The sequence below is a fragment of the Electrona antarctica genome (genome assembly GCF_951216825.1).
Source record: "Electrona antarctica genome assembly, chromosome: 6".
NCBI classification, from domain to species: Eukaryota; Metazoa; Chordata; class Actinopteri; order Myctophiformes; family Myctophidae; genus Electrona; species Electrona antarctica.
This window is the reverse complement of record NC_136811.1, coordinates 46,264,490-46,290,003: the sequence shown is the minus strand read 5'-3', so window position 1 is coordinate 46,290,003 and position 25,514 is coordinate 46,264,490. Positions and strand designations below refer to the sequence as shown.

General features: G+C 45.1%; 1 protein-coding gene across 7 annotated transcripts in view; it reads right to left on the bottom strand.

The window, feature by feature from the left end:
* nkd2b (NKD inhibitor of WNT signaling pathway 2b) overlaps positions 1–25,514 on the bottom strand; it is a 49,995-nt gene that overhangs the window by 5,305 nt on the left and 19,176 nt on the right. For all 7 annotated transcript variants that reach the window (XM_079503120.1, XM_079503122.1, XM_079503121.1 and 4 more), the window contains exons 4-5: positions 4,232–4,292; positions 2,904–3,025 (exon numbers count right to left, since the gene is read on the bottom strand). In XM_079503120.1, the coding sequence (XP_079359246.1) occupies positions 2,904–3,025; positions 4,232–4,292 (183 nt within the window). The remainder of the gene's footprint in view (positions 1–2,903; positions 3,026–4,231; positions 4,293–25,514) is intronic.

Below are 25,514 nucleotides of genomic sequence, written 5' to 3'. Positions count from 1 at the left end.
GCTGTCACACCCACCACCACTAACATCCATTGTAACAGGGTGAGTGGGCTGTCACACCCACCACCACTAACATCCATTGTAACAGGGTGAGTGGGCTGTCACACCCACCACCTCTAACATCCATTGTAACAGGGTGAGTGGGCTGTCACACCCACCACCTCTAACATCCATTGTAACAGGGTGAGTGGGCTGTCACACCCACCACCTCTAACATCCATTGTAACAGGGTGAGTGGGCTGTCACACCCACCACCTCTAACATCCATTGTAACAGGGTGAGTGGGCTGTCACACCCACCACCACTAACATCCATTGTAACAGGGTGAGTGGGCTGTCACACCCACCACCACTAACATCCGTTGTAACAGGGTGAGTGGGCTGTCACACCCACCACCACTAACATCCGTTGTAACAGGGTGAGTGGGCTGTCACACCCACCACCACTAACATCCATTGTAACAGGGTGAGTGGGCTGTCACACCCACCACCACTAACATCCATTGTAACAGGGTGAGTGGGCTGTCACACCCACCACCACTAACATCCATTGTAACAGGGTGAGTGGGCTGTCACACCCACCACCACTAACATCCATTGTAACAGGGTGAGTGGGCTGTCACACCCACCACCACTAACATCCATTGTAACAGGGTGAGTGGGCTGTCACACCCACCACCACTAACATCCATTGTAACAGGGTGAGTGGGCTGTCACACCCACCACCACTAACATCCATTGTAACAGGGTGAGTGGGCTGTCACACCCACCACCACAAACTTCCCTCAGGTACGAAGTGCTTGCCCTTCCTTTCAGATGACAGCAGGTGATTCAGAACGCTGTTGCTCTAGTGACTAGATTTGCTCAAAAGTATATACTGTAGATTAAGATGTCCTACCGATCATCCTTGCCTTTCTTCTTTCAGAGAGAGAGAGAAGGGGGTGTGGGGAGGAGGTTTTAACCGCAATTCTCAGTTACAGCTTTTTTTTGGCAGTAACCTTGATTCAGAGGTATCTTGTAACATGACTGTAATTGGAAAAATAAACGTTTGGAGCACGGGCCCTGCTCGCAGGCATGTAAGATATGGAGGACTGACACCCTTGAGAATTGCAGAACGCTTACAATAGAGGAGACCCCAGGAAGAGGGAGAGAGAGAGAGAGAGAGAGACAGAGATTGAGAAAGAAACAGCTCTTTATGGATCTAGAACATCTCAGCTTGCATAACCGGGGGAATGATTATCAAAGAGCCGATCCGAGTAGTTCTGTTCAGTTCTCTGAAACGAGGCCACGCTCGAGACCAGGCTCGGGATTCAAGAAAAACAGAATCAGAACCACGTCGCTGCCAAGAACAGGCTTTGTGTGAGGAAAGCGCCCTTCGCACAGAGAGGAGTCACAGTGACAACAAAGCCAACATTACACCATGAACACACAGGAGGACAACCAACACATTACATGAATACAGGAACTTTTTAATCTATTTATTACAGGTCACTCACTACATTAAAGCAGTGACTCTCAACCATTTCTAGGAACCCTAATAGGAGATCTACTATTTTTGCATGCGACATTGGCGCTCAAATAAGTACTCCAGGCTTAGCATCGATTATTGTTTGTGGTGGTTTTGTATTTCCTCAAGCCTTCTGATGGCTAGAACAAGGGGAGAACTAAAGCTCTTGCAGTACTTCTGACAGCAAATATACTACTGAAAGCATACATCTCAGGGGTGCAATGCAGTACCAGTAATAGTAATGGTTTATGGCTATACATAAAGATGAATCTGTGGAGCACAGTAAAAAATGGAGAGTTCATTTAACTCTGAAAGTGTAAAAATGGAGCCGTAAGGATTCTGCTGTGAGGGTGGGCAGGAATGAATGGCGGAGGTTTTGCGTTCTTACTGGTACATCTAGGCCTGTCACAATTATTACATCATTGCCTAATTGCAATTAATTGAGATAATCACAATTATTCTGTGTAATTGTCACAATCATTTCTATGTTGAAAAATGTTCATATGTTTTCAAATATTTTGCGATGCAACGCGTTGTGAGCTTGTAGATCGTCTATTTCCGCTATTTGTAAAATATTTCTGAAAGTATCAAAATATTAAATGCCAGTAATTTCTTTATATATTAAATATTTATATATTTAATATTTATCTGCCCAGCGCAATTTCTTTTGCAAAGACAAAAAGCCGGAACAGTACGTTCCAATGTTCAATTCAAAAAACACAATTAAAATCATTAAATGCAATTTGTACGACGGCTAATCATCCCGTCAAGTAAAAATGTCACGATCAGTGACAGCCCTACAGCGGCCACAGCTGAGTGGTTAATGAGCCTGCCTGGGCAGGCCCTGGTTGCCATAGGTTCGGTTCGGACAAATTTCACTTATGTGCAGATAAACACAATACAGTGACAAAAAACATCCCATTATTATTATTACTACCCTAGACATATAAAGGCTAGATGGTGCAAGGCGGAGTCTCCGGCGTCATTCACCGGCGGCCATCTTGCAACAGTCAACTTTTCTAGTACGTTTACGGTATCGGTATCTGCTCAAACAAAAATACTCTTGACTCGCTGAAATCTTGACGGATTTACAAACGGCTTGGTTTATTACAAACATTATCAACGTGGCTATAATTCAGGATGCTTATCTGCTTAATGTAATTTTTTTATGAAAGTATGCTGACGTCTCTGACATTTATAACAAACCAAACCGATCGGTTGAAAATTGAGCAAGTTATGGTTATTTAAAAAGTACATGCCCTATAGACACAATGTCATGAGTGGGCGAGCTACCTGTAGCAAAATGGCCGCCATGTGGCGACGTCGCTCTCCGTTGGCCAGCAGTGCGGGCGAGCCATCTAGCCTTTCTTATATATATATCTATGATTACTACTACTTACATCCAGATTTATGCGTTTCTTCCCAGAAGGCTTGGTGGAATCTCTAAGGAGCTCTGCGTCCTCGGAGTTGACATACCGCAGGTAGCTCTCACAGCCCTCCGCCTTCTCTGGAGGAAGAACCACTGGCAACACACAACATCACCTGGGTTACGAAGGGCTGGGCAATTCACAGAAAATAGATCTAATCCCATATTTAGAAGCAGTAACCAACTAAAGGCCAATGTATCGTCTCTGTGGGGTGGAAACCTCATATGTTCCAAAACGGTTACTTTTCAGGATTCAAATTCAGAAGCGGAAAAAGTAGCAGATCAACACGTTTTCGAGCTTGTGGACCTGCTACTTTTGATGCTTTTGTGTGACGCTGTAGTATGATCAAGTATGATCATTAATTTTAACGTTAAAATATGGAGATAAGAGGTTTCTGCCCGACAGCGATGATATGCTCTTTCAGACGTCAGAGGAAAGAAAGTCCGTTCGGACGGACGGGATTCCCAGACTACTACGAACAGTCAGGACATCTGGGGGGGGTTGCACGACTTCTGAGAATATGTTCTGAGGAGACTGCCAATCAGAAGTTCCGAACGAGGTAGTTCTATCACCTCCCTTTCAGAAACAGGAGCATGTACAGGTATTGGGATTTAATCTTGCTCATGTAGGTTAATCGAATAATCGAGAAGCAGGGGTTTGTTTTGGTAGGGTATGATGAACCCCCCCACACTGACAGATACTGTACAAAGATACAGACTACCAATCCTTTTCGATGGTCGCCAGCGACATGAAGACACAAAGATACATCCAACATTTGTAGCTGCTACCAAAGCTACAACAGTTACAAAGCTACAAAAAACATTGAGTTGGTTTCAACTTCAGATACAAAGCTACAAATATGCTGTGTAGCTTTGTATGTTTGACTTTGTATCTTTAGTATGTGCCAGTATGAATGCAGCAAGACGAGGCTCATCTGCCCAGAAACAAGCAGTATGGTATGCTTCTGTGTGTTCTCTTGTACTGTTGTCTTGCACTATGCTAGCACTGCTGAGGGACCAGGTGTAATGGTGTATATATATAGTATAGTGCATTGATGTACTATGTTGCATATTATCTTATTTATATATTTTTATTTAATTTTCTTTTTGTCTACTTAATGTTGGTGTTGCCTTGACTTTGATGTCTCTCCATCATGCTGTATCTACAGTGCTTTTTGTCCTTGCCCAATAATCTGTTTTTAACTGCTGTACTGTCTTTGGCGCCTGAATTCCCTCAGCGGGATCAATAAAGCTCTTATCTTATCAAACCGAACCAGAGATGTAATGTGCTTTTCAGCTTACCCTCTAGGGGGCAGTGATGGGCTATCAATTGTCCTTCCTTCAGCTCACCATTTCGAAACTCCTAGGAGGGGAGAGAGAGAGAGAGAGAGATTAAGTTATCTTTGCTTACATGTATCTTTATCTTTATGTCTGAACAGCAAAAGCACAATTCTTGTCTTCATATTTTAGTTTTTCTACATAGTATATTTGATTGCCAGCGGTGGCCGAACGGATAGCGGCGCGGTCTAGATACCGGAAGGTTCCCAGTTCGAATCAGCCGTCCGACACGTTAAAATTACCACCGCTGAAATGCCCTTGAACAAGGCATCAACCACTACGATGAAATGTGTTCTATGAGCAGGGCCTGGCTGGAAACAAGTTCTTGAGCTTAGCCCAGATACCCTGGGTAAATATAGATTTCATTTAATTTCATTGCCAACACAGCTCTGTTTCACGTTTCTGTATTCTAGTCTTTCTGTTTCTGTCTTTCTTTCACACTTGCTTTGGCATTGGCAATGTAAACATATGTTTCCCATGCAAATAAAAACCCTTGAATTTGGAGGAGGGGAGAGATGACTGCAGGGCTCCCCCTCACAGCCAAACTGTTTGAAACATCTGCACACTCGTATTTTCTTCACTGTCCATCAAAAGTAAAAGAACAGTAAATGCTCAACATCATCTTGGCTTTCTGTAGGAGACATCTCTCCAAAACCTGTTCCTTCTCATCCTTGCCGGACAGTGGAGGCCGGAGTGTGAGTGTGAGATAGATTGCTTGATGATTTTAGCATTGTCACATCCAATGGTAAATCTATTAAAAGGGTGCTCTCTGACATATAGGTGTATGATGATTGATGAACTTTATGGCTCAACATTTACTAAGGAAGCTCAAAGTGAAGATTGCTTGCTTCAGTTTCAACGACAAGAAACTAAACTGTGATCACTGTCTGTGATTGATGGCTGTGTCATATTGTATATGCAATGCAGCCTCCTCCATTTTATGAAGCCTTGATTCAGTCAGTGTGCCATGACCATGATGCATCTCTACATTTCACTACAAATGCACCATTGTATGGGGCGGGCGTTAAGTAGGAGAGTGGGTAGAGAGAGAGAGAGAGAGAGAGAGAGGCCATCTGGGAATCAAAATGTCGCCTGTTTGACCCCCTGGCCCACCTAGTCTATGTGTCGAAGTGTCCTTAGGTGTTTCATGTACATACGTACAGTATATGTGCATCTACAACAGCAGGCTTATTTTGATCTAAAGAGATACTGGGTGATAATCCAGTTTACCTCAGTACCAGCTATGGTAGTTATGGCCAAGGAAAAACCTTTGCCTGGAATTGTTCACATCTGCTCTTTATAGCGCCACCAGGAGGCCGACATATGTAAAACACATTTTCTAATATTACTCCTTCAGATTTTATCCAAATTTCACACAAATCAGTACACATGCTCTCCATGCATGCATATTCCCACTAGGCTTTGGAAGAAAATGCCACTTGACAGTTTTCAAATCAGCCTCATGGTGGCGCTAGAACAGACCAAGCCTTGACACACACACACACACACACACACACACACACACACACACACACACACACACACACACACACACACACACACACACACACACACACACACACACACACACACACACACACACACACACACACACACACACACACACACACACACACACACACACACACACACACACACTTATATTGCTCCTAAACATTTTGCCAAATATCACACACACCCCTATCCTCCTGGTGGAGACCTGTGCCCAGAAGGGCACTTTTTCTAGTTTACCTCTGTACCAGCTCTGGTAGTTATCTCTGGTAGTTTACCACTGTACCAGCTCTGGTACTTATCTCTGGTAGTTTACCTATGTACCAGCTCTGGTACTTATCTCTGGTAGTTTACCTCTGTACCAGCTCTGGTAGTTATCTCTGGTAGTTTACCTCTGTACCAGCTCTGGTACAGAGGTAACATTTTCAGCAGCAGTTGGCACAGCACAGCTTGGCCTGGGCCGGCCGTAAGAACAAAATACAGTGCACCAGGTGAGGCGATAAGCACATCAATATGGTGAATTAAAAAATTGCCCAAGTGCCCCAGGGCAGCTGCACAGTGCACACAACGGCCTATGGATAATCCGGCCCTGATTCTGGGCAGGAACCCCTTTTGGTGTTTTACCCCTTCAGGACGGGAACCCCTTTTGGGGTTCCTGTTGCTATGTACAGAATATTGAACTTGGTAGCATAACATTTTTATAATTATTGAATTAATATTCGAAAATCTTAGTCAAAATGGAGCCAGTGGTGGAAAGTAACCAAGTACATTTGATTTACTCAAGTTCTTTACTTACGTACAATGTTGGGGTATATTTTACTTTACTGGGGTATTTCCAGTTTTCAATACTTTTACTTCTACTCCACTACATGATACATCTCAGAGGTACTTTTCACTCCACTACAATCAATTGAAAACTTTAGCTACTTTGCAAAACATACATGAACCACTTCAGACCTATACACGTTGGCTATCTGAAAATGGACGATCTACAAGCTCACAATGCATCGCAAAGCGAGTAATCAACGTGTAGAGCTAGTAGATCTGCTATTTTCAAAGGATTTTATACTTTTGGAAACTTGTGAAATCCTGGGTTTTGACAAATCTAGGTATAAAGCAGCATGTTCCTATCGGGCATTGAATAATCTACAAAAAGATCTAAAATTATACACATTTATCACCATTAATGAATCGAAGGGAATCATGACAGAGGCATGTGGTTGTTTTTCTGGAGATTCCACTGTTTGCATAACTGTTATTCTGTTTTATTGTGGACATTTGTATATCGTGTTTTTCCTTTACGTTTAAGTATGCAAACTGTGTCTCGCGCTGTCTTAGTAACATGCATTATTATTTCTTTTTTGCATCGACTCAAATTTCCTGTTGGAAAATTCCAGATGGGATATAGGATGGGACTGATTAGGCCCCCAACTCCTAAGCAGTAAAACAAAAGAGGGTGGAGGGGTGGGGCATGGAAGTTCTTCTGTCAGATGTGAATAATCTATATACCCCTACATAAAACACAACCGCAATGAATTCACAGCCGTTCCACAGATGTACACAGCCTATGGCTCATTTGCGTGCGTGCACATACAGTACATAAGCGCACACATATAGACTATCTCACTCACACACACACACACACACACACACACACACACACACACACACACACACACACACACACACACACACAATTCAGTTCTTTAAAGTTCGTTAATTACATCTGCATCGTGGAAACAATGAAAATGTATCCGAGTGCAGGACCACAACTATTCAAACAACAAATGATTCATCTCATTTACGTCACTCCCGCTCGGCTTAGCAGCCCCGCAAAAAAAGGGGGGGGGAAAAGAAAGGGAAAAAACCCACGTTGAAATAAAACCTCAGCAGATTGAATCAAGGAGGTGTGCGCACGCTGAAGTGAAACAAATATAAAACAGATAGACGCCCAGACCGAAAGAAATAATAAAAGAACTCTGTGTACCTTTTCAACAAAAGAGCCAGGGCTTAACTGGAATCCACACATCTGCATGCATTTAGGTAAACGAGCCCCCCCACCCCCACCGTCTCTCCCCTCCCATCACCACCACGGCTCTCCTCCCCCCTCCTTTATTCCCCCTCATCTCCCCTTCACTTCCTCCCTCTCCCATCCCCTCTCTCTCCTATCCTCCTCTCCCCTCCTTTACTCCCCTTCACTTCCTCCCTCTCCCATCCCCTCTCTCTCCTATCCTCCTCTCCCCTCCTTTACTCCCCCTCATCTCCCCTTCACTTCCTCCCTCTCCCATCCCCTCTCTCTCCTATCCTCCTCTCCCCTCCTTTACTCCCCTTCACTTCCTCCCTCTCCCATCCCCTCTCTCTCCTATCCTCCTCTCCCCTCCTTTACTCCCCCTCATCTCCCCTTCACTTCCTCCCTCTCCCATCCCCTCTCTCTCCTATCCTCCTCTCCCCTCCTTTACTCCCCCTCATCTCCCCTTCACTTCCTCCCTCTCCCATCCCCTCTCTCTCCTATCCTCCTCTCCCCTCCTTTACTCCCCCTCATCTCCCCTTCACCTCCTCCCTCTCCCATCCCCTCTCTCTCCTATCCTCCTCTCCCCTCCTTTACTCCCCCTCATCTCCCCTTCACTTCCTCCCTCTCCCATCCCCTCTCTCTCCTATCCTCCTCTCCCCTCCTTTACTCCCCCTCATCTCCCCTTCACCTCCTCCCTCTCCCATCCCCTCTCTCTCCTATCCTCCTCTCCCCTCCTTTACTCCCCCTCATCTCCCCTTCACTTCCTCCCTCTCCCATCCCCTCTCTCTCCTATCCTCCTCTCCCCTCCTTTACTCCCCCTCATCTCCCCTTCACCTCCTCCCTCTCCCATCCCCTCTCTCTCCTATCCTCCTCTCCCCTCCTTTACTCCCCCCCATCTCCCCTTCACTTCCTCCCTCTCCCATCCCCTCTCTCTCCTCTCCTCCTCTCCCCTCCTTTACTCCCCTTCACGTCCTCCCCTCTCATCCCCCTCATCTCCTTTACTCGCCTTTGGATCGCTCCCCCCCTCCCGTCCTGTCTGCTCTCCTCTCCTCTCAGAGTAATGACAGTGCGAGGACTTGTGGTGCCGTTTAACAATCTGCAAGCTTGGTGATTACTGCTCACTTCACAGGATGATACCTTCCCAGGCCTGTAATCGGTGGCCCTGACCTTCAACCACTGATGGGGAGGGGAGAGCTGTGTGTGTGTGTGTGTGTGTGTGTGTGTGTGTGTGTGTGTGTGTGTGTGTGTGTGTGTGTTATTGTGCGTGCGTGCCTGCGTGCGCGTGCGTGTATGCGTGCGCTACAGGGTCAAAGCTCGAAACAGCCACTGCAAAGTTGTCCATCAAAAATCAAAAACAAGGGTGAAAGAATAAATAAAAGTATAGCCAATGGTAAGGAGAGAGAGAGAGGGAGAGAGAGAGTGGGAGAGAGAGAGAGAGAGAGAGAGAGAGGGAGAGAGAGAGTGGGAGGGAGAGAGAGAGAGAGGGAGAGAGAGAGTGGTGGAGTGAAAGGATAAAAAGAAGGGAAGGGGGAGGATGGATGGAAGGAAGTGGGAGAAAGGGGAGTGGGCACAAAGTCGAGAGAGAAGAGAGGGAAAGATAATTAGGACAGAAGATGAGAGAGGGAGCAGGCAGAAGGAGATAAGAGAGGAGTACGGAGGAGAGGAGATAAGGAGAGACAGTCAGAAGGATGCAGAACATGGGAACGCAGTAATGTGGACTGAGGTGCAGAGGAGAACACTATCTGGGAGACAGACAGAGAGAGAGAGAGAGAGAGAGGTGGAGCCAACTGGTACCTCTCCCTGCATGGGCCCCAAATAAGCAGCTGTCTTTAATCAGGACTCAACAAAACACACATGCATACAGACAGACACACACACACACACACACACACACACACACACACACACACACACACACACACACACACACACACACACACACACACACACACACACACACACACACACACACACACACACACACACACACACACACACCTATTGACCTATACTTGGGAGGACATTCAACACATTTCCACTAACTAAATTCATACCCCAACTTCTAAATCCTAACTTTGAATCTCACCACTACACTTCTAACCTTCTGACCTTAACCTGACCCTAAATTATTCTTCTGAAAAGGGACGACCAGTGCAGTGACAAATGCGTCATTCAAAACGCTGATAGGGTTGTGCCAAGATCCGCCCCTGCCTGCCTCTGATTGGCCCCCTTCTACTAGTAGTAGGAGCTGGTCATTAGACTGCACATCTTAGAGTATATATTAATAGAGACGGCACCAGATTTCTCCTCCCATCCACTTGCCTTAAGTTGCTCAAATCATTGCACGCGCTCACGTGTGTTCACGTATGAAACAGCGTTCACGTGTCATCATGAACGTGCGCAATGATAGTCAACGGACCTGCGCGTTCATGTGTTTGGTTCCAAACTGCACTACCAAATTCGGCCACTATGTCCACACACACACACACACACACACACACACACACACACACACACACACACACACACACACACACACACACACACACACACACACACACACACACACACACACACACAATCACACACACACACACACACACACACACACACACACACACACACACACACACACACACACACACACACACACACACACTCTGCTCTGGGAACATCAAAGACGACTAGTAGAGGCACCACCAGTCTGTTTTTTTAGGATCTTTATGGTTCTAGCTTTGATTTCTTCTTGTTGCCATGGGTCAACTAATGTGCATGGGGTTTATTTTTAACCCTTTCTTACACCTACCCCCAATCCGAACCATACAATGGAGATAATAGAAAATACCATAACCCTACCATAACACAAGTTGGACCCAAGGTTTTTTTTCCTCTGGACCTACTTGGTCCAGAGAGGACCCAAAACATGAACCCACAACATTATTGTGTCAGGTGGGTCTATGATGGACTAGGCTTTGGCGATATGCGAGGTTGACGATATATTTGCGCTATAAGCAACAACAACTCCCCAGTCCTTTAAGCTGGAGTTATATTCACCGTACAGAGGGCCGCGTGTCAAAAATAGCAGCTCTACAAGCTAGAGCTTCCTTTTTTTTGCAGCGCCGGTGTACGAACGTGACTACAATTTACAATTTAGGCATTTAGCAGACGCTCTTAATCCAGAGCGACTTACATTAAGCAATAACAAAAGCATGGCATACATCACATATATAAAAAGTAGTTATCATGAATCATGCGACTAAGAACGTAACAGTGGAGTATCTATGTAAACTATACATACTATACTATATAATATATTATACATGTGTACTATAAAGTGCTATGACTACATAAAGTGCAATTCTAGAGCTGTCTACGTAACAAGCTATAAGTCTGTTTAAAATACTATCTAAGTCTACATAATGTGCTATCTAAGGGGATAGGCTAGGGCAAGTGTTACGGGCCATGGTGGAGTCTGAAGAGGTGGGTTTTCAGACTACGGCGGAAGATTGGGAGTGAGGCTGCAGTTCTGCACGTTGTCAATGACCAAAATAAGCTAGATCACAGGCGGAGATGAAGTGAAGTTCAGACAGTAGCCTATAGTAGATATAATACGGCCATGGTGATGTTGTTATAGCCTAGCTTTACTCTTCCACTTAATCTACGTCCTGGTCTAGTCACTTCTGACACCATGTTTGTGTGTATAATAATGAGACACGAGACAGCAGTGTGTATAATAATGAGACACGAGACAGCAGTGTGCATTCTAGTGTAAGAAAGGGTTACAAATGACCCCATGGGACAGTAGTTGACCCAGGCAACAAGAAGAAATGGTAACTAGACACCATGTGGGGGGCCGGGGGCACACATTTTGTCAAAAATATCAGATCAGTTTAGAGTCCCTAAATATATAAGAAAAACAGACTAAAGAACTCCTTTGTACATCAGTCTGTCCTGCTTTTAAACCAAAATCGTTAAACCAGAGGATGTGTTCTTGTTCTTGTCTGTTTCTGTCCTGTAATGTCTATCATTTTGTAATGTATGTCTATGTATGTATGTATGTCTATGTCTTGTCTGTATCTTGAACGGTGACGTCATGGACGCAAAACTAATTTCAGTGCAAGCTGACAATAAAGTTGTATCGTATCGTATTGTATCGTAGTTCACAACGTACTGTATAACATAGATGGTCTAAAGGCCAATATTTCATCTGCAACCTTCAGAAAGGGGGGCGAATCTGATATAACAAATTTACGTCAACAAACTTTTTTCTCAAAACTCGTGCATTCTCAGATCCGTCCTGACTCTCCGAACCGTAGTTCAGAAAGCCTGTACGAACCCTGTCGAAGGACTGCCTGTTGGCCTTCGGCACTTTATGCTCTTCTCTCTAATCGTGTTTAAAGGAGCATTCAGTGATTTGGGTGATTTGGAAAACCACCCAGTCCGCCCCGGTAACAAAATGTGCACATGCACGCTCTACAGTGGGGGGAAGTGCAACAGGCCAACAGCATGTGCACCAAGGCCCGCCCCCACTCGATCATGATTGGAGGAATGCCCCTCTCATCCTGATTGGATGAAGGTTTTGCCACCCGCCACCAAAACTGAAACTAGGGTTTTTTGACCCCAGGGGCTCACTGGGGACAGGGAGGATTTCCTTATGGTCAGCACACTCTATAGTAGGGAGGATTATCCAGAAAAAAAGAAAAAATAAGTGATATTTGAATTAAGTCAAATCACTGAATATACCTTTAACTGCAATGATGAGCCTGCACAACCAACAATGGTTTTTCCACCCATCGTACTTGTAATGTGACGTGACAATAACGTTTGATTCACATTCAGATTCTTCAGCGGTTAACCTGGACACATTGGACCTCAGAGAAAGACAGCCCTCCCTCCACGGTCATTATATATCTAGTGGGGGGAATTCTAATGAGAGAGCGGGCGGGCTAACACCACAGTCTGCAGTTTTTAACGTTGAAACACATGGCATCTCCATTCTGCATCCCCATCGCCCACAGTGTTTGGGGGGGCTCTCTCCAAAAATCTGCCTGCCACATGTGCAATTAACTGCTATCTGGCATCGAGCCGCTCTAATTCCTTCACTATCAGATCACAGGCTCTGCTCTGCAGTCTAGAAACAGTGTTTTGGAGTGTATATTTTGGGGAGCTATTTCCCTTTCTTTTTTTTTTCTGTAATAGTTTTTGGGGCATGGGCCTAAAGGGGGCCTAACATCCATAAGTATGCATCCAAACAAGCACGCACGCACGCACGTGTGTGTGTGTGTGTGTGTGTGTGTGTGTGTGCGCACGACTGTGCGTGCGTGCGCGTGTGTTGTATCATTTATGGAAGGAGGATGGTAAAACCATGTGGGACGATATAGCACCTCCACATCAATGACAAGAAGAGACAGGAGATATTACATCTCCCCTTCTAACGCAACACAGACCCACACAACTCTGTAAACAGGATCTGTGTCTGAGAGAGAGAGAGAGAGAGAGAGAGACGTGGAAAGACAGAGATGGAGGGCGGGAGAGAAAGACAGAGAGAGAGCTGGAGCAATGACATGGGGAAGACAGGGAGAGGGGGTACGTGGAGTGAGAGACAAATAGAGAAAAAGAAAGAGACACAGAAAGATGGAGAAGACATAAATTGAGGGAGGGAGAGAGAGAAAGACCAACGAAGAGGGAAAGAGTGAGATGGGGAGGGGGGATTGAGAGACAGAAAGAGAGAGACACAGAGAGAGAGAGAGAGAGAGAGAGAGAGACAGAAAGAGAGAGACACAGAGAGAGAGAGAGAGCGCCAGAGAGAAGAGAAGGGGGGGATGTGTGATGTTTGTTCCTGTGTCTTGAAGCAACATTGCCAGGCTCCTCCAAAGCCCTCCTGCCTACTGCCAGGCTTTTATGTGGGATAGGATAACCGAAGGGGGGAGGCTTTCGTAGCTCCCTACCAGGTGACATCAGACACCCCACCACCACCACCCCCGTCTGTGTAACACTGCATATCTTTGTTCTCCAATACCTCCCTCCTCCCTCGCCATCATAACTCAGCCCTCCTAAATATAAGCACACGCAATGCTGTTTTTAGTCTATTCTTCAAAACCGCATGATGCGCCAGTGATTTCAAAAAGACAACAACGACAAAAATGCAAAAGGCATGAATGTGGAGTTTGTTGACACTAGCCCACAATACCCACAGCACCACCACCTCCACCCATGGGGTTGGACATATAGCAACTATAACTATGTATCCAGGGGAACATATATAGGGACGCACGCTGGAAAGAAAGTAAAACAAATAAGCCAACAGCTTTGGATATGGGCTCATCTAATTTTACAGCACTGTGGTCGGCTGAAATCTTTCAGATAGCTTCCTTTTCAGAGAGAGATGTAATTAGCTTCAACAACTCAGCTGCCTGGAACGAAGGCACTGCTATATTTCACTATATGCTTCTGGCTTCCCATTTTGCTTTTTAAATGTCCTGCTATAGTCTATCTACCACACGTTTCAAGAGCAGAATGTCAGGTCAATATTTACATTTGAAGTGTTTTGCCAAAGTCAGTGACTTACGAGTGCAAAAGCAGACCAATCTTCAATTCGTAGATCTGAAGCTATGTTCAGACTGGCAGCCTAATTTATTTGCCTATCCAGAACGTAATCACAATGTTTTTTATCAAGTCTAAACAGTATGAGCATGATTTATACTTATATGCCGATGTCACTCGCTGAAAATAGCATATCTACAATACAAGCTCACAGGTACGCATTACTCACATCTATATCGTCACATCATTAGCGCAGCAACCAATACAAATAGGTCGATGATGTCTGACTACACAAATTTGATCTGATCACTTGTAAATAAAAAATTGTGGCCACTGGCCAGTCAGTATACTAAAGATTGAATCTGAAAAGAGGGGGGTCAGATTTGCCTGCAGTCTAGACAAAGCCTAAATACTGCAGGTTTAAATCCATCATGTTCCTCTGATCCCAGATGATCAGGTAAGTAAGGGAGAGGGGAGGGGGGGTTTAAGAGCAAAGGATTCTTTTCCCAGAGGCATTTCCTTAATAGGACTCAGAGAATACCTTGGGTACTAATACTGATTGTCTGGAAGCAGTAGTACGTTCTTTTGGCCGTACAAGGTTTCCAAAACCACCAAGTCCATCTCTGACTGACACTTCAGAAGGCGCCACAGGAAAGCCACGGTGACCGCCGACCCTTCTTGCTCGCCTGACCTATTAATCGGAGATGATTGCGGGATCTCTCAAGGGCGAGAGCGAGGGATCGGAGCAGTATCGATATAATGAAAGGAACGGTGCTTTGTAAACAAACTGCGTAGTCATTACCATGGTATGAAACTGGAGAGGCAGTGGAGCCATTGAGAAATATATAACAAAAAGCCCCTCCATTCCAGAAGCAACCAACCTGGCCTTGACTCAAAACCAGATGGGAGCTGTTATAATGGAAGGGGGGGGGGGGGGGGGGAGAGAGAGAGAGAGAGAGAGAGAAGGATATAGAGGAAGCGAGGAAGGGGGTTAGAAAGGGTATGAGAGAGAAAGAGGGAAGAGAATGTGAGAAAGGGGTTGTGGCTGGATCCAGAGACACAGGGCTATATCTTGCGCCACCCCTTACCCCTCATCCATAAACCTATTTGCCTTTTTTTTTTTTTTTACTGCGAGAGGTAACAGTCTGGCCACGCGACACTACAGTCAACATGACACTACAGTCAACAGGACACTACAGTCAACAGGACACTACAGTCAACAGGACACTACAGTCAACAGGACACTACAGTCAACAGAGAGGTAACAGTCTGGCCACGCGACACTACAGTCAACAGAGCGGTAACAGTCTGGCCACACAACACTACAGTCAACAGGACACTACAGTCAACAGAGAGGTAACAGTCTGGCCACGCGACACTACAGTCAACAGGACACTACAGTCAACAGGACAGAAAGGTAACAGTCTGGCCACGTGACACTACAGTCAACAGAGAGGTAACAGTCTGGCCACGCGACACTACAGTCAACAGAGAGGTAACAGTCTGGCCATATGACACTACAGTCAACAGGACACTACAGTCAACAGGACACTACAGTCAACAGGACAGAGAGGTAACAGTCTGGCCACGTGACACTACAGTCAACAGAGAGGTAACAGTCTGGCCACGCGACACTACAGTCAACAGAGAGGTAACAGTCTGGCCATGTGACACTACAGTCAACAGAGAGGTAACAGTCTGGCCATGTGACACTACAGTCAACAGAGAGGTAATAGTCTGGCCACGTGACACTACAGTCAACAGAGAGGTAACAGTCTGGCCAATGTGCATAATCTATACACTATATCTGACAGAGGATTTGAGTGGATCATAACATTCAGCATCGTTCAAAGCCCAAACCTTTGTCAGTGCATTTCAACGCCATCACGGCTAGCCAAAATGTATTTTAGTCGACAAAGTACTGTACTTAAGTACAATATTTTTATATTCTGCACAATGAGTACTTTCTACTTTTCGCACTTCAAGTACTTTCTTTTTTGTGGCTTTCTCCTTTTTTATATATTTGTATAGAGGGAAATGAGAATGGAGAATGGAGAGAGAGCGATGCAGTAAAGGCCGTCGGGATCGGGAGTCGAACCCGCAGCACACTGCCAGGCTACCGGCCAAGGTGCCTGGACCGCTGAGCCACGGCCCAGGCCCTTCAAGTACATTTTGATGCCAATACTATTGTACTTTCACTCAGGTACATTTTGAATTCCGGACTTTTACTTGTAACGGTGTAGTTCTATAATGAAGTACTGATACTTTCACTTGAGTAAAGAATGTGAGTACCTTTTCCATAACAAAATAGAATAGTCAAACAAAGCCTGTTGTGCTGAGCATCCCCCGGACCCCCAGGCGCTGAGCATTATGTACAGTATAGGAAAAAGGATAAGTTCCACGAGAGAAACCGCATTGCAGGAAACATAACATGCAGAAAAACACCCAGACGAGTTAAGCACCAAATACAAAAAAAACGAAAAAAACGATTAAAAATACATACATATTTAACCCAACCTCCTGATCGGGTCAAGCTGTGAAACAACATTCCAGTGAACTTGCACCTGGTATATGAAATTGCACAGTGGTCATACTACAGCATGGAGCTATAAATAAGCACCACGACCAATGCAGGTATTTGAAACTAATCCTCATTCGTAAAGATAATGTAGTCCAGTCTGACAGCCTGGCTGATCATCATCATCTGGCCTGTATCAGCCCCACTCCCTCACTGGACAGCTGAGAATTTGGCGTTGTCCATTAATTGGCCTTGTTTGTCTGTCTATCCCTGTGCCATGGCCCATGACATATATCTCTGGCGGAATGGCGGCGAGATAAGAGCAGGATGCCACTTTGTAGTGTGGTGAGGGCCCATGGAGTCCACATATGGCCCTCTTGTTGTGCCTTTAAGTACTTCTGGACCCCCCCGAGGTCAAACATGAGGCATAGCCTCGCTCTTGGCAGGACATGAAGCGTGAGGCAACGGCTTTGTTCACACGGACTGCAGGCAAATCCCATTTGTTTCTCAAATCTGATCATTAGGACTGACACCTGTTATTCTGCGTGTAGATGTGTGCGTTCAGTAGAGGTGCTCCGATCAGGTTTTTTTGCGACTGGTCCAGATTGTTTTTTCGCGGTCGGCCGATACCGATACCAATCTTGTGCGTAAGCGGAACATTTTAGAAATCCCATTTGAATCGCATTTCAAATCAACCTAGGAAGGAATGTGGATCAAATCTGATTCGCACAAATCAGTTACCATGTGATTTGTTTATTTTATTTTACTGTACAGACTTCATAAAACCAGTCCAATCTAGTGGACAGGCCAAAAATGGGACTTGGACTGCCAGTCTGAACGTAGCCAATGGCAGCTATGAGGCAAGGCGGGTGTGCTCGCCTCGCCTGTCCATGAGATGCATCTCAAGTCTGAAGTGGCGTTCCCTCTCCCCTGCTCTCGTAAGCCCTATCCCCCCCTATGCTCTCTCTATATCAACTAATCATCCACTGCCTTTGATTGTAACCTGCTGCACGTCACAAACCCAGATTAGAACGGACCAGGCTGACCACCCAGCATCTGTCAGCGCTGCTGTAATCAGCCTGCCTTCATTAAGGCAGCAGCCCTTTGATACCACTCTGATGGAACCGAGTGGCTCCGTCTCAGCTGTCACTGCATCTCGTGCAGGAACGTCAACGCCATGTGCTGCATTCCAGGGAACGGCAAGAAGCACGTTTATGAACCTGAGCGAGGCAGATGTTCAGAACGGCAGCCCAAATCCCAAATTGTGTCCTATTCAGATATTCAAGATTTTGGTTTTTTTATCAAGCTAAACACATGGAAAAAGATTTTGCTAAAACGATTTAAACCAGCGTCGGATAGGTGGTTTGAAATTTGATTCAAATCTGATTTCTAGAGATGATTTATATTTTGCTGTTTTGGTGACACTCAATGAAAATAGCCAATGCACAAGCTCACAATGTGTGGTGTTGCGATGCAATGTGAGCTTGTACAGTAGATCTGCTATTTTGGAGAATAACATCGGCAATATGCAATCTATGTTGCTGTGTGCATATTATTTTATATATACAATACATACATATATATATACATACATATATATATATATATATATATATACACCGTATATATATATATATACCGTATATATAAAATCTAAAATGACACAGATGCATTGCTTTACCGGTTTTAATCTGTTAATATAAAGTCTGTAGCTTTAATCACTTTTGCCCAGCAGATGAAATGCACTTTTTGGGGGGTGAGTTGGGGTTACTTGACAATTGTATGGAAGCATACGTAGCTTGGAGTTTGGTGTCTACATGGTTGTATGTACAGTACAACACAAGGCTGGTGATGTAACACGATACTATCCTGGAGGACTTTTATAGGACTAATGTCATGTTTTGCTGCACTCCAACATTTATTGGCGCACTGCACCAAAATGTCAAGTACACCACAATGGCTTCTTTGAACAGAAATCGATTTTAAACAATATATACATATATTAAGTATGTTTCATAATATACGGATACTGTATGTTAAAAAACGTTCTAATGTAAGTGTCCGGTAGGACAAAACAGCGAAGACACACGACAGTGAGACATGACACACACACACACACACGAGCGCATGCGCGGATTGCGCGTGCGCACGCGCACACGCACACGCGCGCACACACACACACACACACACACGCACACGCACACGCACACACACACACACACACACACACACACCGCACGCACAAAAAAAACACGCACAAACACAGAGTGCAGATGGCGAGGTGCAGGCACACACCCTGGCAAACATAAGAGCATGGAAAGCAAGCACCAGGGCGACGGCGTATCAAAGCCAATGTGGGACAGGCAGTTGGACTCAAACAGGATGTTCCTCTGTTTCTGGCCTGCATGTGAAATTCTGTAAGCTCCTGCACAGGCCCCCAGCTCTTAAGTCCGGCCAATGGGGGAGCGCACCCGGGCCGATATAAAGCTGAGGGGATTTGTTCCACATTCCACAGTCCCTTTAAACAACATAGATGAGCTCAGAATGCCAGGTTGTTGGGTCAGGTGGCCTGTAAGTGTACGCAGGTCCCCAAATGGTTCAGAAGCGTCTCTCTGCCTCTCTGGGCACCAGCGGGGACAAGAGGAGGATGCATTCGAATAACTATGTCTGTCAAAAGTCAGTCAATGACTGTCTGCAATGATTAATGGCCTGGGTGGCCGGGTTTTTCTTGAACAGATTAGAGCTCGTATTACCTACATGCGGAAATTGGCCTTTTGGATACACTTGTAGTAGATATGAACAGGAAGCTAAATACACAGTGAAACAGCACAATACCCCCTGGACAGCATACCAGCTTATGTGTTTCCAGTGCCCTTTTCAAAAAGGTCTGTCATCTACTATGAGCAATGTTTTTACTTTCACCATGACACAAACTAATCCCTAAGCACCTTCCTCTTTGTCTTCTCAAGGCTTGAGTTACTGGTAGAGTGAAAAATGTATCAATACACGCGGTTAACGCTTATGTGAGCATCTATTTTAAACTGTGGCGAGTGTGTCTGTCCTGCTTTTGTTTTGGTACTGACATGTGGGTTTTCCTTGTCCCCACCTGTGTCGACTGCCACACCCGCGCGCGGCTTTTAACTGGTCTTTTTTTGTTTGTAGCTACAATGGCTCTGAGTCAGGGCTTTGAAAAGGCAGGGGCCAGTGGTTGGAGGCTGGTTAGAGCTGCAACCGGTTACAACTCCTGCGGGTGACTGAGAAATGTAAACAAATCATGCAGGGGGAAGGAGGGCTGTGTGCCGACGCCAGGATGGAGGATTAGCAAGCGTGCCGCCACCGACTGCATGTGTTGTACCCCGCATACATGACGTCGGGGCAGTCTAATCCACGTGCACACACACACACACACACACACACACACACACACACACACACACACACACACACACACACACACACACAAGACACACACAAGACATGTTACACCTGCCTTTCCCCCGCAGGCGTTCACGACATGATCTGCAACACGCCCCGGTGCATCACACAGGCTTGTGTTGTGCACTTCAACCACAAGGCACCACGGGATCCATGACAGTTGAATCTGCCACCGTCTTATCAACTGTGGCAGCTAAAACAGAATGAATTAAAGTGGGGAGTATTTCAACTCAAGAGTGAGTTTATATCCCTTAAGGCTTAATGGATTCTACCGCATGATACCAACCAATGTTACGGATGTATGGAAATGCATTTTTGGGAGGAGGATTGGCTTCAGGTATCTGTTGTGGTAAAGACAGTGCATGCATCGCAGCACACCTCTTTCAGAATAGCTGTATGATTAAAAAAACAAACATCTTGCAATATTTCTCCTCCATATTGCATAAAATGTCACAACATGCCAACTGATTATGGGCCTGAAACATTTCATTATGAAGCTGTCAAAGCATAAGTAAGTAAGTAAGTAAGTAAGTAAGTAAGTAAGTAAGTAAGTCTTGCCGAGCAATATGGGCCATAGGGCAAGAGCCGATGTCCTGTTTCTGTATAGCGTCAGGCAGCTTGATGTACAAGTACACCCCCTGGACATAACGCTAGTATGTCGTAGGGACTTCTTACGCCCAATCCAAACCTTGATGCTGAACGCCAAGCAGGGGGGCCTTTTGGTCCCATTTTTATAGTCTTTGGTATGACCGGGCCAGGGAATCGAAGCCCCGACCTCCCAGTCTCAGGACCGACACTCTAACCACAAGGCCACTGAGCTGGTGTCCAAAGCATATAGATACTTCTAGAAAATGTCCTTCTGCTATGCAGCACTACTCTGCAGTCTTGACTGCTGGTGGTCAGAGTGGTGCTGAAGAAGGAAATCTCTCTTTGTGTTTATAGATGTATCTATGCCTGTCTGTGGAGGACGCACCCAGGGCTTTATCTTGCGGCAGGGGCCCTTTTTCCTTAATTTGGGGATTTAGTATTGTGTGAGAGGCGTTCCCGCTTTAAACTGGCTGCCACCACCTAAATCCTTAAAACACCACCACTACCCATTACATTATGCATAGGTGTGGTTTGGGCGTTACGCAACTTAAACCAATCAGTGTGCCAGGTGCCATTGCCTTTAAGAGATCCATTATCCATAATCCATTATGCCCTGGATCTTGCCTGGATTTTGCCAGCAACACGTGCTGCCTTGGAATACATTTATATTAGATACAGAGGGTTGTCCAGTATCTGACTATCTGCCATCCACTCGCTAAATGCACCATTTACCACCAAAAACACACGTCATTTCATTGACCCACAGCTCGCTCAAATCTGAACCATTTTTTAAAAATCTAAGTGCTGTGGAATCTGTAAACTTCGGTCTTTCATTTGGTATATAGATCGCGAGTGCCTCTCTATGAAACGATAGTTTGGAAAATCGGATGAATTAAACAGATTTGCACTGAACTATGGCAAAATCACATTGGAAATGACACCCATCTAGCCGTTGATTGCCTTTCATTTGGTTATGACACAAGTATCAGCTACGTGTTACTGATTATGGGGAATTTTACATTATTTTAATCCATTAGCCTACATATTTGCTGCGTAATGGGGTGATGAGGTGATGAAACTGAACGAGGGAATCGCGCACAATGCGCCTTAGCACAAATCTAATAACTTCTTTGACTAGACAATTAAACACAATGAGCACAAGGAATTGACACTCTGCCGATTATTGGGAAATTACAATCAGTGGGGAATTAAGACAGAACGAGACCTCTGAGCTGTGAATGTATCAAGCCGAGGCAGCTCCAACTCAGGTCTCAGGAGCGCATTCTTTTATCAAACGGATTCGCATTACGGGTGGTTTGAAGAGGCACTTCCCGTTGTCCTAAACCTGTGTGTATAAGATAGCAAATATAGGGAAAGCGCATCAACACGCCAACACGACACACCTCCACCCGGACACGGAGCGAAGGCTGCGTTATGTGAAGTGGACCCACGCCAACAGGCCATTACTGGCAACACGTTACACAACCTCCCCACGAGAAACATGAGAGCAGGAGGAGGAGACGACGTGAAGAAGACGAATGGATCAGATACAGACTTGGATGCAAACCTGCGTCACACAGGCCAATTATGGATGCTAATATGAACACCAAACAGTGGTGGAAAGTAACCAAGTACATTTACTCAAGTACAGCACTTAAATACAATTTTGACATGCTTTTTTCTTTGCCTGAGTAGTCCATTTTCCAATACTTCACACTACACTTCACTACATCTCACATATTGTACACTTTACTCCACTACAATAATTTGATACATAGTTACTTTGGAGATTTAGATTAATACAAAACATACATTAACCACTTATACTGTTACAGTATAAGCTCAATGAGCTTGTAGATGGGCTATATTTGAAGGATTTGAAAACGGCACTTTTTAAATCTTTTGAACTTTTAAATTTGCACGTTTTTAAAACTTTTGAATTTGAATATTGTGCATTCTGCACAATAAATAATAAATTGGCAATATGTTGATGCCAATAATATATGTTAGCACTTTTACTCAAATACAATCTTTAATACAGGACTGAATACAGGTCACTTCGTTCCTTCATTTTTGAAAAATCTAATATAGGAGTCGGCAAAATGAATAGTGGGTTATGTGGCCGCAAGATAACGTTTACGCATAGTGGAAGCTCCTAAATGGGTAATTCACGGATAATGTTTAATACTTGCGGGTAAGGCATGGCATACGTTAAAGCCCCCAATATGTGTGTGTTTGGGAGGGGTGGACACCGGCTTCCCTGAGTGGCCACCACCCAACCTGTCCACTTTGTGGACTGACTGAGCTTTTCGCTGTACCGAATCGATATACCAATCCAAGTGTGTGAGAAAATGCGAGATAAGCCCAAGACGCCCAACATGTCAGACAAGTGTACAACAAACTACATCAGGTAAAGGAGTACAGGTGGGCCTGTATTCCCGACTTGCATAGTTGCATTGTTCCCGACTTGCACCCGAGTAGGTTACTGTATAAACAAGACAGCATGGGTGTTATTCTACATGACACTAATGCACTCCTAATTTATCACACAAAATGCAGCCATTAATCGTTGCTCTGATTCTTTGTCAGATGTTTGCTGTTAGCTTAAACAGATTCATCGTGCTATATGACTTGGAAAATCTTAGACCACACGATACGATAAAAATGGAAAATAAACAGTAAGATTAAAGAGGGAACTTTCAGTATGAAATTGAAAGTGGCTGCATTCTAGGGCAGCAAAGTATCAATTATTCGTTTGTTTTTTTATAATCAATTAAATCGATCAGTTATTCCCTGCAGTCCTACAGCATTCCAACTCATCAGTTCACCGTCTCTCAACTCACATCTCTCTTCAGCCTGATTTACCCTATAGCCTAGCCTAACAGATATCGGGTGTCACAAGGCACAAATAGCAGATCTACAAGCTTGCGACGTGTAGCATCGCTGGCACCCAACGACGTACAAATCAAGTCTCTCTCTCTCTCTCCCTCTGCAGAGGGCAGCTCCACTCAGCTCCTCTCTCTCTCTCTCTCTCTCTCTCTCTCTCTCTCTCTCTCTCTCTCTCTCTCTCTCTCTCTCTCTCTCTCTCTCTCTCTCTCTCTCTCTCTCTCTCTCTCTCTCTCTCTCTCTCTCTCTCTCTCGTCTGCTGCAACTGTCTGATCCAAGCTGTAGGGACAGCCTGCCAACCTCAGAGACCACCAGAATTCTTGACACCGGTGTGAAGAACAGGCTTAATTCCAAGCTGTGAAGTTCCTCACACTACTGGAACCGGGCGGGGCGAGGGGGGGTCATCATAGGGTCAACACCCGAGTGCTTTCCCGAGGATTCCTAAAAATACCCTCCCGCCGGGCACAGGAAGTGGGGGAGACTCCGGGCTTCTCAGAGCACGACACGGAGCGAAGGCTGCGTTATGTGAAGTGGACCCACGCCAACAGGCCATTACTGGCAACACGTTACACAACCTCCCCACGAGAAACATGAGAGCAGGAGGAGCAGGAGGAGGAGACGACGTGAAGAAGACGAATGGATCAGATACAGACTTGGATGCAAACCTGCGTCACACAGGCCAATTATGGAACTTTTGAATTTGCACGTTTTTAAAACTTTTGAATTTGAATATTGTGCATTCTGCACAATAAATAATAAATTGGCAATATTTTGATGCCAATAATATATGTTAGCACTTTTACTCAAATACAATCTTTAATACAGGACTGAATACAGGTCACTTCGTTCCTTCATTTTTGAATAATTTAGTATTTTTTTGTGTATGCATGTGTTGCATACGAGGCTGCTGGGTCGCAAGACAAATTTCAGTGCGAGCTGACAATAAAGTACTATATCATAATCATATCGTATCAATTTGGTTGTCCTTGGCAATAAAACGTTTTAGAACTACTGAATTAGAAGGAAATCGACCTCAAGTCTTAATGTTTTTTCTTTTTTTTACTGATACCAATTCACGACAAGCTTCTTCTTTCCTCTGCATTATTCTCACAGAAATCATCATCAGGTTTCAGCTGCAGGAGGACAAGGATCTCAGAACTCGCTCAACTTCTTTCGACTCCCATTTGTCCGTCAACTGGACGAGTTAAATTAACACCCAGGTTTCTACAAGTGTGAAAGAATTGAGCAAGTAAGCAACGGAGGGGGGAAAAAAAACACGCTTTCATCAATGACGAAGCATAAACTGACAAGAGGGCTAAAGATGAAAGGCTCTGATCTGTCTGAGCCTGTGACTTCTGCTGTTTTTCCTTCCCGTCCGACTCAAGACTGCCATGTGTGCACCTTAGTGACCTGACAGGCGAGCTGTGTGTGTGTGTGTGTGTGTGTGGCTGAAACACTGTTCCCCAGTGTGAAATTCTGGAACGTAATTCATCCATGGCACAAGCAGAGATCAAAAGGCGACGGTGCAGAGGGCAGCTCCACTCAGCTCCTCTCTCTCTCTCTCTCTCTCTCTCTCTCTCTGGCTGAGCGTTTTTTTTTGTAGCAGAGTGCACACAGAGCTTGCTTGCTTTCACAGCCATAATTACTGGAAACCGGGGCTTCGAGAGGGAACGCAGTACGCACTAAAACACAAGCAGAGTTCTTCCAGACTGCTTACTTAACACTGCATTAGCAATGGTTCTGCTAAAGTCCTT